We start from the raw sequence: 20,364 nt of genomic DNA, 5'->3' as shown, positions 1-20,364 counted from the left end.
TTAAGCACTTGAAATGTGGCTAGTCTGAATTGAGATGTACTGTGAGTGTAAAATATACTCTGGAATTCAAATACTGGGTGCAAAAAAACAAAAGGAATGTAAAATATCTCGTTAATCATTTTTTTTATGTTAAAATGATGTTTTTGGATGTGTTGGGTTAAGTAAAATTATAAATTCACTTTTTTTGAACTAAAAAATTGAAAATTACACGTATAGCTTGCATTTGTGGCTCTCCTATTTCTATTAGTACGTGTATAAATTCACTACTTCCTCTACAGGGTTCTGGGAGAGAATTAAACCTCACTGGCCAAGGCATCCGTAATGAATTAACATCTCCATGCATTGAGAATGCTACTAGTTATAAACCATCCTTGGGAGAATTGAGAAAATTATCTCTGTGTTCTGTGTTCAGATGAGGAATCCCAGTTGAGAAAGTCTGGAGGTTTTAAACCTCTGGGCAGTGTACCGTGTTAAGATGTAGGATGTGTGTTATGCAGGCCTTTTTATTTAAGTAGGAGAAGGGCACTTGTGCAAGAAGAGGTGGAAAATGAGAACTAGTGGAAATCTAATGTGTCCTCATCTCAGCTTAGGAAAGCATGTCTATGAGAAGTGAGTGCTCTGAAACTGATTCTCGTTCAGCTGTTCATGCTCTGGCTTATACCCTCCCGAAAGTATATACTGGGGTGGTTGCACTCAACGTTGCTGACTGCCGCTTTGAAGCCACTTGGCTTCACTCAGATTAAAAAAGGTGGGGAGGCATTCAGTTTATTGCTTTTATTTTGTAAGTGTAAGATCTCATATCAAATAGGATCGATTTGATAGAGAAATGGTGTTTTCCAAGTTTGCCTCAGGCATTTCTCTCCAGTCAGAATCTCTGAAATTGTTAATAGCCTTCCCAGAGGATTCTTATTGTAAGAAGAGTTTGGAAAACACTACTGTTCTATGTAGTCAGCCCTGGATTGTATGTGGTATCAAAGTAAAAATGTTTGTCAAATATGTCCTATGTAGTTCAAATCTCCTTTAAAAATTAATTAGCACAAGTTCATTGACCCAGTGAAGCATTGAGCTCTCTAAATTTTACAGACTTAATTGGAACAGGATCTGAGCTATTTAAGGAGGGTTGTTTGTAGTTGTGTTTAATTTGGAATGTTTGTGATTTCCAAGTTCTAACCACTTGGAACAAAATAATGTTGGCATATTGGGAAGATTGAACACAGGAAGAGCCAAGAAGTTTAGCACACTCTTCAGGTTTGCCTCCTCAGACCTCAGCCCTGTCTCTTGTTTGGTTTTTCGACACGGCCAATCTGAAGCTACTGGTCTTCAAGGAGTCTTCTTCTCGCGCCCCCCCCCCCCCCCACTCCTTTTCCCTTTCTTCTTTTCTCCTTTCAGCCTTCATCAGATACCGTGCCCCGCCCTCCCCCCCCCCCCCCCCCCCCCCAAGCTCTATCTTCCCCACAAGCTTCCTGGTTTCATTTCTTTTTTTGTTTTTCTTCTGCCTGTTTTGGATTCTCATCTTTTGTGATTGGGGAGAGCTTCTTAAGTGTTGGGTTTAAAAATAAAGAGTGAGTACTATCCAAGGGTTTAGAGTCTGCACTGCTAAATTGTGTCAGAGCTGGATTTGTTGGGGATCAGCAGCTTTGCCTGGAACACTGACTATCAAATAGCGTAGTCTCCTGCGATTTTTCTGGAATTGTTTTTAAGAGGTTATAAATGTTGACATTCTTTTTGGTCCCTCACAACTAGGACCAATGCCAACCTAACTAATTTAGCAAGTAGAGATTGAAAACAATACTCAGGCTATAGTCCCAAGTATACATCTTAGGAATTAGCCTGCATGGTGAATTTCCTGAGTATTGGATAAATCAAGTTTTGTTTTATTTTAATGTTTATTTATTTTTGAGAGAGTGCAAGGGGGGGAGGGGCAGATAGAAGGGGACAGAGGATCCAAAATGGGCACTGTGCTAACGGCAGCGAGCCTGATGTGGGTCTTCAACTCACGAACCATGAGATCATGACCTGAGCCAAAGTTGGATGTTCAACTGACTGAGCCATCCAGGTGCCAGAGATAAGTCAAGTTTTGGTGAGGAGATTTGACGGTGGTAAAAATGACTTTTTTATTGCCCTTGCACTGTCATGTTTTTTTTTTTTAATTTTTTATTTTTTTAACGTTTATTTATTTTTGAGACAGAGAGGGATAGAACATGAACAGGGGAAGGGCAGAGAGAGAGGGAGACACAGAATCTGAAACAGGCTCCAGGCTCTGAGCAGTCAGCACAGAGCCCGACGCGGGGCTCGAACTCACGGACCGTGAGATCATGACCTGAGCCGAAGTCGGATGCTTAACCGACCGAGCCACCCAGGCGCCCCTGCACTGTCATGTTTTAAAGTAGTCATGTTGGGGTATAGGGTTTTAAAGAGAGGATTTTAGGAGAGAAGTGTATGTAGAGCTGAGTCATAGGAGAAACCAAAAAAAGAGATGAAGGAAGGGGCGTTTGGCTGGCTCAGTCGGTGGAGCATGCGACTCTTGATTTCGGGGCCTTGTGTTTGAACCCCACATTGGGTGTAGAGATTACTTAAATGAAGAAATAAATCTTTAAAAAAGAGAAAGATGAAGGATGTCAGTCTACAGGTATCAGCATCTCATGTTAAGGAAGTAGTGTCTTACCCATTAGACTTTTGTTTTTTTATTAGCCCTTTGAGGGTCTGTTTATTATGTGAGTGTGTGTGTGCATGTGTTTTATTTATATATAATCATAAGGACTGAGCACTAAGAAATTGCATAATTTTTTTGTGTGTTTTATATACACTGTAGCTGTGGATTCAAACTCTCAAACTTTGCAACCAATAACATTGGAATTGAGAAGACGGAAAATATCAAAAGGAAGTGACGTCCCATTAAAACGTTCTCGGCTTGACAAAAATTCATGTGAGTCTCCAGTTTGTGTATGTGCGGCTAGAACTTGATGTTGATTGGGTTAGTTTCCCCTGTACTCCTGTTGTTTCCTATTTTCAATATATAGACTCTAATGCTGTTTTTGATCACAGGAGCTGATGTGGATGATTTGGGTTGGATCAGAAGGAGTTTTGCTTGAAGAAAAATAAATCCCAAAGCACAAACTATATTAATGTTGGGCTTAGTGGTGTCATCTTCATGCCCATAAACTACATTTCCATTGGAAATTTAATGGTTTAGGAAGGGACGGATTTCATATGCTAAGTGAAACTTTAAAAATGCTATTTATGGGGCACCTGAGTGGCTCCGTTGGTTAAACATCCTACCTCGGCTCAGGTCATGATCTCATGGTTTGTGAGTTTGAGCCCCATATTGGACTGTCTTGTCAGCATGGAGCCCACTTCAGATCCTCTGTACCCCTCTCTCTCTGCCCCTCCCCTTTACATGCATGCTGTCTCTTTCTCTCTCAAAAATAAACATTAAAAAATCTTATTTATTGATTAAAAAGTGCTTTGGCTCTGAAAAGGATTTGTAATGGTTCTAAGGCTTTATAAACTTTATTGACTTTGAAAATTAGTACACAAACTTTTCAGTTGGGATGCCCTAAAATAGAACTTAGTTGTCAAGATAGGGTGTGACCTTGGGGGCACCTGGGTGGCTTAGTTGGTTAAGCATCCGACTTCAGCTCAGGTCATGATCTCACAGTTCGTGAGTTCAAGCCCTGCATCGGACTCTGTGCTGACAGCTCAGAGCCTGGAGCCTGCTTCAGATTCTGTGTCTCCCTCTCTCTCTGCCCATCCCCAGCTTGTGCTGTGTCTCTTGAAAATAAATAAATGCTAAAAAAAAAATTGAAAAAAAAATGGATTAAAAGATAGGGCGTGATCTCAAAACAAATTTTCAAACCATGAACAAGGATAATTCTATCCTGGCAGAGAGACTGTGCCTTTACTTAAAACTACAAATTAAGAAAGGATATTTCCTTTTATTACTGGCCTAATATTTCAGAAGTCTCTTTAAGCCCTTGTAGGGGTAACCAGCCCAGAAATTTGGAATAGCGGAGTTATTTCTTCTTCTTGGGTTCTTGACTATGCCTCTCTTAATGGTTTATAGCCCAGGAAAAGTCAAAAACCTACTCGGAAACCACTGACAAAGACTTATCGAGGAGACGGTCCTCCAGGCTGTCTACTAATGGGACGCATGAAATCCTAGATCCTGACTTGGTTGTATCAGATTTGGTTGATACGGTTAATACTGATCCTTTGCAAAACACATCATCCATTAACAAGGAATCTGAAGAAGGTGAGTCAGAATCTGTTCTGGAATTGTCTTACCAGCTTGCCTGTCTAGGAGAACCCATCTAAATCATTGTATACTACCTTCCACAAGTTTTAGATTGTGTTGAAATCAAATTTTTGAATGAGTTGCAGTGTTTATTATACTATTCTTCACTGATGATTCAGTAGACGAACTTTCTGTACACGTTTGTGATTGGTTTTGTGTGTATATGTCTGAATGTTTCGTTGGAGGTACAGTGCTTGAAGAGTCCTGTCCCTCTGTCTGTCTTTCTGGTGCTCTCTCTCTTCAGTGCTTCTGCCTTTTTGTTAACACTTCGAGAAAAATATATTCACTTTGGTCTCTTATTAGCCTTTTTCTTTGAGATGCTCACAACTCTGGCTCTATGTGCTGGAACCTGTGAATGAATTCTTGTATGCTGCGAGGTGCATGGCTTCCTATCAAAAGTCCCTGGATTTCTTAGTCTGCTGTGGGACTTTTGGTTGATTATATAAATGTGTATGTTCCCTAGGCTTTCTTTTTTTTCTTCTAGGTCAGTTGAAATCTCCTTTGGAAGCTGACCAGGTCTCATCTGCATTGACTTGCCACTCCTTTGGTGATGGATTGGGGGCTGCAGGCTTGGAGTTGAACTGCAAGTCAATGGGAGAAAACAGCATGAAGACAGAATCGGCTTCTCCTCTTGCTGAGTTACAAGAGATTTCTACTGTGGCAGGTTCCTATTTAGTGTTAAGATAATTCTCTTCTCTATATGCTTTTGCTTCTGCTTTGTGAACTAAAAAAAAAAAGACAAGACTTTTCTAATGATGTTTTTTCACCTTTTATTAATAACCTTTCCTTATTTTAATGCTATATCCTTTTCATTTCTGATATTGCTAATTTGTGTTCCATCTCTTTTGATCAGCTAGGGATTTATCAATTTTGTTGATAGTTTCAAAGAACCAACCTTTTATCTTAATTTTCTCTATTTGTCTTTTTAAATGGTCATTGATTTCTATTGCGATCTTATTTTCTTCCCTTACATTTTTCTAGAAACTTAGGTCATTGATTTTAGATCTTCTTTTCCAATATTAACATTTAAAATTACAAACAAAATAAAATTACAAATTTCCCATTAAGCACTACTTTAGCTACATCCTACAGATTTTGATACGTTGTTGTATTTTCAGTTTCTTTCAATTTAAGATATCTTGTGATTTATTTGCTGATAATGGCTTACTTTGAAGCATGTTGTTTCATTTCCTAATATTGGACTTTTTAGAGATACCTTATTGGTACTGATTTCTAATGTAATTCCATTGTAGTCAGAGAACATACTTTGTAGGATTTCAGTCTTCTAATATTTGTTGGGATTTATTTTATGGCCAAGCATATGATCTGTCTTGGTGAATGTTCCATATATATTTGAAAAAAAAAAATGTGTGTGCTGCCATTTTATATCTGTTCTATCAGTTACCAAGAGAGGGGTGTTAAAAACCTCTAACCATGATTGTGGATTTGTCTATTTCTCCAAAGAATTCTGTCAGTTTTGCTTCATGTATTTTGGAGTTTTGTTATTAGGTGCATATGTATTTATAATTGTTATGTCCTCATGATGAATTGTCCTCTTTGTAATGTGAAATATCATGCTATTTTTGGTAATAATCTTTGACTTAAAGTCTACTTTACCTGCTATTAGTACAGGTACTTTTGCTTTCTGTATGCACGGTGTATCTATTTCTATCACTTTTCTTTCTACATAACAGTGTCTTTAAATTCAAATTGTGTCTTTTATAGGTGGCATATACCTATTTTGATTTTAACTGCAGTGTGTAGTCTGTTTACATTAAATATGAGTATTGATATTATTGCTTTTAGGTTTACTACCATTTTGCTTTTTGTTTCCTGCTTATCCTGTGTTTTGTTCTTTTCCTCCCTTCCTGTTTTTTTAGGTTAATTGAATTTTTTTCAAATTTCATTTTAATTTTTTCTATTAGCTTCTAGGTATACTTCTTAGAATTTGTTTTAGAGGTTAGTGTAGGAATTATGATATATATCCTAAGCTTTTTGCAGTTTACTTTTAATATTGAACCACTTTATCTAAAACGTGTAGTCATTGAATCCTTCCCTCTTTTGTGCTCTGGTTGCCTCTTGGAAGCTGTAAAAGCCACAGAACAGTATTATAATTTTTGCTCTTAATAATTCTGTATTACAAAGGTGATGAAGACACAAGAGTCTTATTTACGCACATATTTACCATTCCCACTTCTTCATATCTTCCTGAAGATTACATTTCAGCCTGAAAACTTTCCTGTACTTTTTTCTTGTAGCGTAGGTTTCCTGGTGACAAATTCTTTTGGTTTTTGTTTATCTGGACATGACTTTATTTAACTTTCAATCTTGAAGGATATTTTCTTCACTGGGTATAGAATTTGGGGTTTACGATTTTGTTTTGTTTTCTTTTTAAGTACTGTAAAGGTGTTGTTCATGGTCCTCTGGCCTCTGTTGTTTGTTTCTTTTTCTTTTCTTTTTTTTTTTTTTTTTTGAGACAGAGAGAGACAGAGTATGAGCAGGGGAGGGGCAGAGAGAGAGGGAGACACAGAATCTGAAGCAGGCTCCAGTCTCTGAGCTGTCAGCACAGAGCTCAACGTGGGGCTCAAACTCACAGACTGTGAGATCATGACCTGAGCTGAAGTCGGACGCTTAACCGACTGAGCCACCCAGGTGCCCCTGGCTTCTGTTGTTTCTGAAGAGAAATTAGTAATCATTCATATCATTGTTTCTGTTTGTAATGTGTTATTTTCTTTTTGGTTTCTTTTAAGATTTCTCTCTCTTTGCTTTTTAGCAGTTTGACTATAATGTATTTAGCTTTTGTGTTTTTTTTTTTAAACCTACTTGAGAGTGAGTTTGAATTTGAAAATTAGTGGTTTTTGTCAAGTTTCAACCATTATTTCTGTGAATATTGTGTCCCATTCTCTCTGTCTTCTTTGGTGATTCACATTATGCTTATGTTAGACCTTTTGATATTGTGCCACAGGTCCTTGGGATTTGTTGATTTTTTCTTTTCTTTTTCACTCTTTTCCTCCTCTTTTTCCCCTCTTTTTCAGATTGAATAATTTCTGTTTTCAAATTCTTTCTTCTCTTGATTCCAATCTGCTCTTAACCCCATCCTGTGAATTTTTTTATTTTTGATGCTTTTTTAGTTCTAGAATTCCCTTTTTTCTCACTAGACTCTCTGCTGAGATCTTGGGAGTCTGTATATTCATTATGAGTGTAGTTTTTATAGTTGCATTAAAGTCCCTGATAACCTACCACCTAGATTATCTTGAAGCTAATCTCCATTGATCTTTCTCTTGACTGTAGGTCACATTTTCCCTTTTCTTCATGTGTCTAATGTTTTGGATGGCATCCTGCACATGGTGTCTGATATGTTGTAGAGCCTGGCTTATGTTATTTCCTCTGAAGAATGCTGATCTCTTTGTTTGAAAGGGCAATTAATTTGGCTGAACTCACATTCCAAATTCTTTTTCTCTGCAGGGGACAGTAGCCGAAACTTTTGCTCAGTTCTTTTAGCTTTAATTGGGCTGCTTGAAACTGTTCATTCAAAGATCAGCCAGAGATTTAGGCAGAGTTTATGTGTAGAAATTGAAGCCACCCTTTTGTGACTCTCTTCTTTTTTAGGACTTTCTCCCTCATTTGCCAGCTGTTGTAGTTGTACTGAAGTTTGCCTTTTGTTTCTTGAACCAGTAAGTCTAAAGATGTCTTACTTGAGTTTTAGCTGCCCAGTGTTACTGAGTGGAGCCTGCCGTTAGGTGAAAAGACTTAAGAGATGGGAAAGTTACCTAGTGCCCTTCTCTTATTCCAAATATGCAACTCCTGTTTCTGCCTGCTTTTTGTTGCTCTTTATTGCCTTTTCATATTTGTTTTTAAATATTTTTTCCAGTTTATAATGGTTGCATGCAAAAGGGATGTTCTAGTATGAGCTATTCTATCATTACTGAAAGAGAAAACTTTACGTTATGGTCATAGACAGCTTAGGAAGTTGTACACGTTTATGTCTACACAGAGATTTTTTTTTTTAAAGTAGTGATTGCTTGTTGCATTAATAGCTACTTGGATGTTACATTTCTATAATGTTATGTTTGTGGTAAATGTTCAGAGTCCGGGATGGTGCTGACCGTGAATAAATCTTGATCTTTGCCTTTTAAAGTGAAGAACATCTAAACCACTTTTTTGTGTGTATGTGTATTTATTTTTTATTTTCCTTTTAAAAAATCAGTAAAAAAATAATATATACTGTTCATAAAAATGTCAATATAGAGGTATTAGGAGTTAAAGTGAGAAGTGTCTTCTATCTTGCTCCTTTTCTCCTTGGATAACCCTCTTATTATTAGTTTGTTATTTTTCTAGATCCTTTTCTATATGTTTATAGGTAGGGAGGCAGTTAAGATTTTATTATTTAATTTAAATTAAATTAAATTTAGATGTAATTGGGTTAATTCTAGGCTTATTGTTTTCTGACTTATTTTCAGTTTTCTTGAGATCTATCTTTGTAAGTACACTTGTTTCATTCTTTTTAATGATAGAGTAATGGTGTCTTGTAAGAATGTTCCATCATATATTTAGCCATTTCCCTTTTGACAGACATTTAGAGTGTTTCTGAGCAGTTGATATTTCAAACAATGATGGCAATGGTATTCCTTGAACATACATAAATATATATCTGCACTGTATATACACATATATTTTAAATTTATTTTGAGAGAGAGAGAGTGCACAAGTAGGAGAGGGGCAGAGGGAGAAGGAGAGAGAGAATACCATACAGGTTCTGCGTTGCCAGCACAGAGCCCCATCTGAGGCTCGAACTCAGGAATCATGAGAACATGACCTGAGCCGAAAGCAAGAGTTGGATGCCTAACCGACTGAGCCACTGAGGTGCCCCACCTTGAACATGTATTTTTGACCACTTGGTGAATAGCCTTTAAGGATAACTTGCTGTGAGTGTAATTGCTGGGTTTAAGAGAATGTACATTTTCAATTGCATTAACAAATTACCCTCCAAAGACCATTCTACTTAATATTTTGACCAAGAGTATGATAGAGTACATTTTCCCTTACATCATTGCTTTCTATGGATATTATACATCTTTTAAATTTTCTTTATGTTAATATTGGAAATAAGACTTTGTCTTTTAAGCTCTGTGTTTTTTTTAAATGGGAGTAAACAGTTTTTCATGGGTTTATTGAATATTTTAATCTTTTTCTGTAAATTGTCTTTATTGCATTTTATTTGCCCATTTCCTGTTGGGTTGTTTGTTTTTATTATGGATTTGCCAGGTTTCCTTTGTATAGTTTTGATGTTGATATTTTGTCTTTTCTTTTTTTTTTTTTTTTAAATTTTTTTTTTCAACGTTTATTTATTTTTGGGACAGAGAGAGACAGAGCATGAACGGGGGAGGGGCAGAGAGAGAGGGAGACACAGAATCGGAAACAGGCTCCAGGCTCTGAGCCATCAGCCCAGAGCCCGACGCGGGGCTCGAACTCACGGACCGCGAGATCGTGACCTGGCTGAAGTCGGACGCTTAACCGACTGCGCCACCCAGGCGCCCCGATATTTTGTCTTTTCTATACATTATTCTTTACATTATACTATAATGTATTCTATACAGTATACTTTAATTTCTCTTCGTCATTTGTCTTTTATATATTGTAACTTACAACACTGAAATTAAAAAAAAAATTTAAATGTTTATTTATTTTGAAAGAGAGAGAGAACGTGTGTGTGAGCAGGGGAAGGGCAGAGAGACAGGGGGAGAGAGAATCGCAACCAGGCTCTGTGCTGCCAGCACAGAGCTGGATGTGGGGCTCAGTTTCCTGAACCATGAGATCATGACCTGAGCCAAAATCAAGAGTCAAATGCTTAACCTACTAAGCGACCCAGGTGCCCCTGAAGTTAAAATTTTAAATGTACTGTATTTTCCTTCAGTATTTAGAAAAAATAGTTATGATCATAATATGCGTATAATAAATATTATTACATATGTATTTTATCATATTAAAAAAAAATCACTGGAGCACCTGGGTGGTTCAGTCGGTTAAGCGTCCTACTCTTTTTTTTTTTTTTTTTTAACGTTTGTTTATTTTTTGAAGGAGATAGAGAGGAGGGGCAGTGAGAGAGGGAGACAGAATCCGAAGCAGGCTCCAGGCTCTGAGCTGTGAGCACAGAGCCTGATGTGGGGGACTCAAACCCACGGACTGTGAGATCATGACCTGAGCTGAAGTTGGATTCTGAACCGACTGAGCCACCCAGGTGCCCCTACTCTTTATTTATTTATTTATTTATTTATTTATTTACTAACTAAAAAATTTTTTTAATGTTTGTTTATTTTTGACAGAGACAGAGCACGAGTGGGGGAGGGGCAGAGAGAGGGAGACACAGAATCCGGAGCAGGCTCCAGGCTCTGAGCTGTCAGCACAGAGTCCGATGCGGGGCTCGAACCCACAGACTGCGAGATCATGACCTGAGCTGAAGGAGGATGCTCAACCTACTGAGCCACCCAGGCGCCCCTTATTTATTTATTTTTGAGAGAGAGAGAGAGCACAAGCTGAGGTGGGGCAGAGAGAGAGGGAGACGCAGAATCCGAAGCAGGCTCCAGGCTCTGACCTGTCAGCGCAGAGCCGGACACGGGGCTTGAACTCATAAACTGTGAGATCATGATCTGAGCTGAAGTCGGATGTTTAACTATCTGAGCCACCAGGTGCCCCAAATACCCTACTCTTTTTTCTTTTTTTTTTTTTTAAATTTTTTTAATGTTTATTTATTTTTGAGAGAGGATGAGAGAGAGTGTGAGTGGAAGAGGGGCAGAGAGAGAGGGAGATACAGAATCTGAAGCAGGCTCCAGGGTCTGAACTGTCAGCACAGAGCCCAACACGGGGTTCGAACTCATGAACCCCAAGATCATGACCTGAGCCGGAGTCGTACGCTTAACTGACTGAGCCACCCAGGTGCCCTCCAAGCATCTTACTCTTGATCTTGGGTTAGGATCAAACCCTGTGTTAGGCTTTCTGCTGACAGGATGAAGCCTGCTTGTGATTCTCTTTTCCCCTCTCTCTCTGCCCCTCCCCTGCTTGTGCTCTCTCTCTCAAGGTAAATGAATAAAGACATTAAAAAGGTCACTTTAATTATTGCATAAGTCACCATTTAAAAATTTTTATGAAATAAAAAATGTTTCCTATCCATAGCTCATACCCCAAAGTTCTTGATCAGCATTCATCTTTAAAAAATTCTTCTCTAATGTCTTTTTTTTTTTCTTCTCCTCCCCCATGGACTTCTGTTAAGTTTCTCAAAAAAAAAGAAGTTAGAGAGGGAGGGAGCCAAAGCCTAAGAGACTCTTAAAAACTGAGAACAACCTGAGGGTTGATGAGGGGTGGGAGGGTGGGGAGGGTGGGTGATGGGTATTGAAGAGGGCATCTTTTGGGATGAGCACTGGGTGTTGTATGGAAACCAATTTGACAATAAATTTCATATTAAAAAAAATTCTTTATTTTGGGGGCGCATGTTGGTTAAGTGTCCAGCTTCGGTGCAGGTCATGATCTCATGGTTTCTGCGTTTGAGTCCTGCATTTGGCTCTGTGCTGACAGTGTGGAGCCTGCTTGGGATTCTCTCTTGCTCTCTTTCTGCCCCTGTCCATTCTCTCCCTCCCCTCCATTCTCTTTCTCTCTAAATAAATAAATTTTAAAAATTTGTTTATTTTGTAAAATTTGACTTATCATGAATTGAAATGGGTAGAGGAAGGGAGAAGGGAATTAAGTGTAGGTAAAATTTGGCATTTCCTAGATGTCTGTAAAGGTCTAAGTAATAATGGGGTAGCTCTCTTCTAGACTCAACTGTATCCTGAACTAGGGCAGACTTAATGAGGGGAAGACATGGCCCTTTGGTGAATTTAGCCAGAAATGAGCTGTGGAATCAAATCTCGTGAGTTTTGATTGATGACATGGTTCTGGACCTGGAAAGTGTTCTTTTGGCAAATATAGATGATCTGTAACCTTCTCCCTTTCCAGTGTGTGGACAGTATGGGCTCTGTAGTTCCCAGAGCAGAGCTTATGTATGTATGAGCCCAGAGGGAGAATGAAGAAGCTTATGGAGGTTTGCGGGTTGCCCATTGTTCCTTGGAGAAGAATATGCTGAGAAGTTCTTTTAGTGAGAGCCTTGGGGAAATGGTAAATGTTAAATGAAGTGGTCTTCCTGCACTTAGGGCAGAAAAGGTGAGAAGAGATTCTGCAGACATGGGTGTGGAAGCTCCGGTTGCACATCTTTTCTTGCTCAGTTGGAATATCCTGTGAACCTGCTAGATACCAGGCACTGTGCTGAAATAAGTAACACTGACACAAGATTAGTATGACTTAGTGCCTGCCTGAAGACCATCTCAACCTGGGAGATAGTACATTTAAGCTGAATCTCAATGGGTAAATAGTACTGTCCTGTGAGAAATAGATGGGGGCTAGGTATTCCAGCAGAGTAAACAGTATGAGCAAAGGTATAGCCCATTTCCTAGTGTGTTATTTTACTGGAGAGAAGGAGGGTAGTTGAATATTTGGTGATTCTGTATTTTGACGCTACATACTTGTGACTTCATTTAGTTTTAGCTGTCATGAAATCTGTACATCTGTATCCTCATTTGTGTTACACTAAATATATCTATAATTTATATGTTTAACAATGAATATAAGATTTGAAATTCTTTGCTTTTCTTTAGAAGGGCATATTCCAAATATTAGGAGTAGTATAAATTACAAATAGAAAAATTTTACTTTGTTAAAAGGTGAGTGACGTTTAAATAGTTTTGTTTTTAGTGGGGCTGTTTATAAAACTGACACCACAATGACTGTATGTCTTCAAAATTGCATACTTTTATTTGGATAATTTCAATTGGGGTGGGTCTTGCTGTATTGTACAGGGGTCTTGATAGCATGCCGTGTGGTTAACATAAATGTTATAGCAGAGGAGCTTTCTGAAAATAGTAAAGTGAGAGTACTCACATATTCACTCCTGGCTCATCCATGGTGCCTTTAGGTTGGTCTTTTGTCCTGCTGGGTCCAGAGTGTTATGCTTCAGCCTTGTGGGCTCTTGGGTGTAAGCGATCTCCCTTTTCTGGCCGAGCCTTCTGTCAGTGGCAGGGCTTCTCTCCTCCCAAGCTACTTTTCTGTCATGTGGGGGAAAGGGACTTGATGTACAAATGAGGTGGAAATTTAATCTCAGAACTTGGTGTGGAGAGCTCTAGATGACAGCCATGTTCCTTATAATTCAGCAGACTAAGCTCTTAAATTATATTGTCTTGAAGGTGGGGTTATATTAGACATCACTGGAAATTAGTAATGAATTGTTCCTACATCACCAAGAAATACGCTGTGCAGAGGAGAGGAGTGAGGAGGTTAGGTTAGAGGCTAAATTCAATGCCTGTTTTAAGGTTAATTCATTTTGTGGGGTTTGGGGCTCGTTCCAAAACACACACATGTACAGTTTCTGTTGTCAGTTAATTTAGCTGTTTCTGGTTTGTGGGGGGATGGAAAGATCAAGTGAGAGTAGGACAGATGAGCTTTGGGAATCGATGATGGTAAGATTTGATGTCTTCTTCTGCCTCAGGTTGCACAGGGCATTTTCTGGGGAATAATTTTGCAACCAGTGTAAATAACTGAAGCACTTGCCCATTTTCTAAGCGTTTATAGTAATGGTAGAGGTCAGATTACCTTGAGTTTGAGCTAGGAGGAATAAGTGCTCTGAGCTATTTGCTTTGATGACTTAGAAGTCAGAGGAAAATGCAGTTGAAATTCTGCTACTTGGGTAGGCATTTGTTTAAGTTGTAAAATAGAATTAGAATAGATGCCCTTAGAAGTTCAGAGATCTCAGATTATTCTCTAAATCTGGGCCTAGCCTATTTGGTCATACTCAGGTTACCAGGGCCTTTTGAAAATGGGCTGCGGTCCATTCGTTTTAGACAAGAGTATTTATTGTCTATGAAGTGCCAGACTATTTTAAGCTCTCTCATTTGTGAATATTCTACATGAACCACAAAGTAAATAGGGGAGAAGACCTAATAGAAGTTATAGGCTTATTCAGCCTTTTTTTTTTTTTTTTTTTTTTTTTAAACTATGTACCTGTTAGAAATGGGATATTTGCTGCATGGTTTAGGTCAGTGATTCTAACCCCCGGAGTCTTGGTATGTTGTCAGTTATAAAATGAGTAGGAAGTTATTTGTCACTAAAATACTGAATGTTTACAAATGATTTACTTGTAAGGTAACCAGGTAAGTTTTAGAGTAATGCCTATAGTAGTTTTTGCAGATGATTTATTTTTAAATTAACCAGGTTTAATTTAGTTAATGCCTACAATAGTTTAGCTTTTGTGCACTTGTGTTCTCTTATGTTTTCTTGAGTAAAAGAGTCATAGGGTAATAGCCATTGTAGTTTGGAAAGTTGTGTCTGTGGTTTGCCATCAGGCATGTTTTGGTGGAGAATTGGTTGAGAATTCATTGTTTTGAGGTTAAAGAAATGAATGAGACATCTGGTCAGTGCCCTAGGTCTTTCTGTGCAGGGGCATTGATAAGGCTCCAGGTGCCTGTAATACAGGAAGTAAGGTGGCATCATAAGAAATACCTAAAACTATGGGAGAGAAGACTGGCAGTAATAATGTGTGCTTGCCACATGAAAATTGAACTCAGGACTCAACTTGAGTCCTTACTGTATGCCCAAGGAGCTCTGCTAACTGTTGAGTATACAGAGATGAATGGGGCACTTGTGGTCTTAGTGTTCATTAAATGTTATTTGGATCTGACTCTGGGGGAGAGGTGAAATTTAGGTTGGTGGTTTGGGGGCAGGGGTGGAAGAAGGTGGTACTTTCACAGGGCCTTGAAGGATGAGTAGCAATTAGGCATTTGGAGATGCAGGCAGAGCAACATCAACAGTGTAATCATAGAGCCTTTTCTGAAACTGTTAGGTGTGCTTTCTGACTTAATTGCAGGCTTCCTGAACTGGGTTAAGGCTGAGCTGATTAGTTGCTGCTAAAGTGAGGTCAGTTGCTTTGAGGAGTTGATGGAACTACTGACAGTGCCTTGTTCTCAGAGAGGGGGCTAGCCCTCAAGTGTTCACCTGGATCTCTGTATTGGTAAGGTTGCTTTCCTCCTACTTAGCTAGTATTCTTTGGCCTTATCTTATTTCCAAGAATTTTTTCTGAATTGTTTGCAAATAAGTTGCAGAATTCTGCTCCTAAATACTTTGGTGTGTATTTCTTACAATACCATGATACAATTCTCAAAATCAGGACCTTATTCGAACTTCACCAAGGATTTTGTTGGTACCTTTTACCTTATTTATGGAAGTGATCTTGTCTTCATTCAGTATACTCTTTTTGGGAACTTGGTTTTTTTATATTCATAAATTAGAAAAGAAATCCAGAAGAGAATAAGAATAATAAAGCTAGCATTCATGTCTTGCACTGTCCAGAAATGTTGGTATTTGTTCATGCATGCCACAAGTCCTTACATTGTCCTGTAGTGACCCTGCTTCTTCTGGTCACCTGTTACCTCTCTTCACTCTCTCCTTTCTGCTGACTTTGCTGCAGCCACATGGCCTTCTCGCTGTCCTGCAAGCATAGCAGGTATGCTCTTATCTGTCAGCTTTTGTTTTGCACACTTTAGTGAACATCTTTTTTTTTTTTTAATTTTTTTTTAAATGTTTATTTTTGAGAGGGAGACAGAGACAGAGTGCAAACTGGGGGAGGGGCAGAGAGAGAAGGAGACACAGAATCCAAAGCAGGCTCTGTGCTGACAGAAGAGAGCCAGATGCGGGGCTCGAACCCCAACCGTGAGATCCTGACCTGGGCTGAAACCAAGATTTGGACACTTAACCGACTGAGCCACCTAGGCACTTCTCACTTTTGTTTTCTTTTACTTGGTTTTAATTTCTCCTGGCATGTATTATTTTTGACACTTATGGGGGGAAACGCTGCAAAATGACTCTTTATAAAATAATTTTTTATTAAAAAAATTTTTATTTTAGAGAGTAAGAGCATGCACACGTGGGGGAGAGAGACAGAGGGAAGGAGAGGAGGCGGGGAGACAGAGGGATATAGAGAGAGAAGGAGAGAGAGAAGGAGAGGGGAAGAGACAGAGAGAGAGAGAGAGAGAGAGAGAGAATATATCCCAAGCAGGCTCCACGCTAAGCATGGTGCCCGACATGGGGCTCGATCCCATGACCCTGGGGTCACGACCTGAGCCAAGACCAAGAGTTAGACACTCAACCGACTGAGTCACCCAGGCACCCCTAAAATAATTTTTTAAAAGAGTCCCAGCTGCCTTAATTCAGAGTAGTTATAAAAATTCATCAAGAACTAATACTCATAAAGAATTAGTGTTCTGATTGTAAGAAATCACATTTCATTTTAAAAATCAACATTAAGAAAAACTTGCTGTCTCCTCATTACTCAAAAGTGATGGTTATACTAAGTCCACACAGTCTGGGATGACCTTTTGTTCTTGCTATGTTATGGTTTTCAATAAAAAAATTAATAAATAACTGAAGTGATTTAGTTAAATATATTAGAAAACAAAATAAAATGCCTTTTCACATTAATTTTCAAAACAGATTTTTTATCTGTTCATATATGTTGATTTTTTTCATCCCTGTATCCAACAGGAATCTTTAAAAAAGAACCACTGCATCAAAAATTAGGACTTACTTGGGGGCATTTGGGTGACCCAGTCAGTTAAGCATCCAGTTTCAGTTCAGTAATGATTTCGCAGTTCGTGAGTTTGAGCCCTGCTTTGGGCTGTCTGCTGTCAGCACAGAGCCTGCTTCAGGCTCTCTCTCCCTGCCCCTCCCCCACTCATGTGCACAAGAGAAAAGAATCTTTAAAAAAAAAAAAAGGACTTACTGGAAATTTTGTTTTGAAAAAGAGTTTTCAACATTATGGCAGATCTAGAAATATTTAAGCTGGGCAATCAATCAATAATGCTATTCATCATTTATCAACTGGGAGTATCGGGGACAATCCGTTCCTAGAAGTCCCTCCCTGAGCTCAAAGAAATCTGTTATATAACTTTCTGTGTTTTCCTAACCTCCTCCAGCTTTCCTTTCTTCCTCTCAAAGTTTTGGTACCTAAGAAATGCTCAAGTAATTGACTTGAATTACTTGAGGTAATGGAATGAATGATCCAATTAATTAAATATTACTACTTAACTGAAGAAATAAGTCTTCCAATGGATCTGTTTGCTCTGGTCAAGTATAAAAGGTATTCAGTAGGGGCGCCTGGGTGGCTCAGTTGGTTGCGTGTCCAACTTTGGCTCAGGTTTGTGAGTTCAAGCCCTGCATTGGGCTCTGTGCTGACAGAAGAGATCCTCTGTCTCCTCCCCCTGCCTCACCCGTGCTCGCTCGCTCTCTCTCAAAAAAAAAAAAAAAAAAAAAAAAAAGAAAACAAGTGAAATGTCCTCCTTTATATGGATAGCATTCTCACTCTTGAAGGAGCCATGGTACAATTTGGTGTATGGCCGGCCTTCCATCCTTCCAGACATGGTTCTGGTGCATATACAAACATACATGTATAGGGATAAGTTTTAAAAAACACAATAATGGAATCTATTCTTATACTATTTGATGGCTTGCCATTTTCATTTATGGTATTTTTCCACATCAGTTCTTATCTCCTTTCACAATTACGTATAATTTATTTTATTGTATGGGTATTCCATGATTTATTTAACTATCTCCTCCTGAAAAATATTTAAACTCTTTCTAATTTTTCACTACTAATTCTGTTTTATGGGCAAAGAGCCTAATACTTGGCAAAAGGAGTGACTTAGCCACAGTTGCACATTTCCTACTTGCTGGTGATACAGTCTGTGACTCCCATTTTCCAACTGAGTGCCTAAAGCCCTCTGATGAGATGTTGGGTGCTATATAAATTGAGAAGTGAACATAGTCCCTGTCTTTAGAGAAGTTGTGTAGTATGTGACACAAGATTCCCACAGCTCTTGAAGGTACTTGTTAAAGTAGTGTGTATACTTTAAGAGGCGTAGTAGGGTGGCCAGGTTTGAAGAAGTGTGTGTGGTACAAGTGATGACAGTACTCCAGACAGGATGGTGCTTTTGGAATTCTTTATTTTGAGGGAGGAAGATGTGTTGATCTGGAAATGGAATGATGTTTCTGGTGTTTCTTTTGGAACATGGATTTAGTGGTGAGTACAGGATGATCTAGAAAGATGGCTGGGAGAGAGAGAGTTTTGTTGAGGACTCATTCATCAGGAATGTATTATGTAAGTAAGCAGGAAGGAGGGCGGTATCATCGTCAGAAACATCCAACAGGGTCCCTTGAGGTCAGGATGCTGTCACATTAGTCACTATTTAGTGATTGTGTGCTGAGCTGCTGCCAATCTTAGAATTTCTAGCCTGGGACGGAGTCACAATCTAGGAAATCTGTGTGAAGGAAGCTCTTGAACAGCAGGAGGAGGAGCCAAGGAAGGCAGCACACCTCTAGTCCAGAGAGGCATTATCAGCTCCAGACACAGCTCTGGCATTTGGGGCAACTCTGCCATCTTGTGGAATAAATGCTCAGTGATTTTTGTGAGCACTGAGTGCAGAGGTTTGCACCTAGGGGATAGCCTTGGTGGGGTGGTTTTCCTCCCACACTTAGCTATTCTGTGGCCTCAGAGTAGTTTTCCTGTGTATATATATTTTTTCTGCATATATTAATTTTTTTTTAATTAAATAAACTCTGTCTCTAACATGGGGCTTGAACTCACAACTCCAAGATCGAGAGTTCCCACTGAGCCAGCCAGGTGCCCGTCTGTAGATATATATTTGTCTATTTTTGTTTTTTTTTGTTTTTTGTTTTTTTTTTTTTTTCAACGTTTATTTTATTTTTGGGACAGAGAGAGACAGAGCATGAACGGGGGAGGGGCAGAGAAAGAGGGAGACACAGAATCGGAAACAGGCTCCAGGCTCTGAGCCATCAGCCCAGAGCCCGACGCGGGGCTCGAACTCCCGGACCGCGAGATCGTGACCTGGCTGAAGTCGGACGCTTAACCTACTGCGCCACCCAGGCGCCCCAATATTTGTCTATTTTTGAAAGAGAATTAGAAACAGAGAGAGCAAGTGGGGGAGGAACAGAGAGAGAGGGAGGGAGAAGGAAGATCCAAAGCAGGCTTTTTGTGCTGACAGCAGAGAGCCCAATGTGGGGCTCGAACTGATGAACTGTGAGGTTATGACCTGAGCTGAAGTTGGATGCTTAGCTGATTGAGCCACTCAGGCGCCCCTCTGCATATATTTTTAGCAAGTTTTTACTTTGAAATAATTTCAAATTATTTCAACTTGTAAAAAAGTTGGAGGGGCACCTGGGTGGTTCAGTTGGTTAAGCGTCCAACTCTTGGTTTCGGCTCAGGTCATGATCTCACTGTTCGTGGGGTTGAGCCCCGTATCAGGCTCTTCACTGACAGCGGTGAGCCTGCTTGGGATTCTCTCTCTCTCCTTCTCTCTGTCCCTCCCCAACTCTCTCTCTCAAAATAAATAAAGAAACTTAAAAAAAAAGTTGGAAAATTAGTACAAAAAATTCCTATATGTCTTCAACCTGATTCCCCACTAGTTAGCAATTTGCTGTGTTTGCTTTATTATTTTTTAAAAGTATTTTTTTCTGAGTTGTCTTGCCATAAGTTGCAGAATTTTACCCCTAAATACTCCAGTGCATATTTCCTAAAAACAAGAACATTCTCCTATATTACTGCAGTGTGATTATCAAAATAAGGACCTTATTCAAACTTCCTCAGTTCCAATAATGTCCATTATGGCAAAAGTGGGAAAAACTTTTTTCTGACCAGGATCCAATCCAGGATGATACATTGGATTTCATCATCATGTTTCTTTCATCCCCTTTCATCTGAAATAATTCTTCAGTCTTTCTTCTTCTTATTTTTTTTTAATGTGTATTTATTTTTGAGAGAGACAGAGACAGTATGCGAGTGGGTTAGGGGCAGATAGAGAGGGAGACACAGAATTGAATCAGGCTCCAGGCTCTGAGCTGTCCGCACAGAGCCCGATGTGGGGCTCGAACTCAACGAGCTGTGAGATCATGACCTGAGCCCAATTCTTCAGTCTTTC

General features: G+C 39.2%; 1 protein-coding gene across 6 annotated transcripts in view; it reads left to right on the top strand.

Moving 5' to 3' along the window:
* Positions 1-20,364, top strand: part of PHF20 (PHD finger protein 20) — a 171,535-nt gene that overhangs the window by 96,645 nt on the left and 54,526 nt on the right. For all 6 annotated transcript variants that reach the window (XM_043602499.1, XM_043602500.1, XM_043602498.1 and 3 more), the window contains 3 exons: positions 2,813-2,926; positions 4,064-4,252; positions 4,779-4,958. In XM_043602499.1, the coding sequence (XP_043458434.1) occupies positions 2,813-2,926; positions 4,064-4,252; positions 4,779-4,958 (483 nt within the window). The remainder of the gene's footprint in view (positions 1-2,812; positions 2,927-4,063; positions 4,253-4,778; positions 4,959-20,364) is intronic.

This window comes from Prionailurus bengalensis, chromosome A3 (assembly GCF_016509475.1).
Source record: "Prionailurus bengalensis isolate Pbe53 chromosome A3, Fcat_Pben_1.1_paternal_pri, whole genome shotgun sequence".
Taxonomy (NCBI): Eukaryota; Metazoa; Chordata; class Mammalia; order Carnivora; family Felidae; genus Prionailurus; species Prionailurus bengalensis.
Note: the sequence above shows the minus strand (reverse complement) of the source record. Positions and strands in the feature narration are given on the sequence as shown.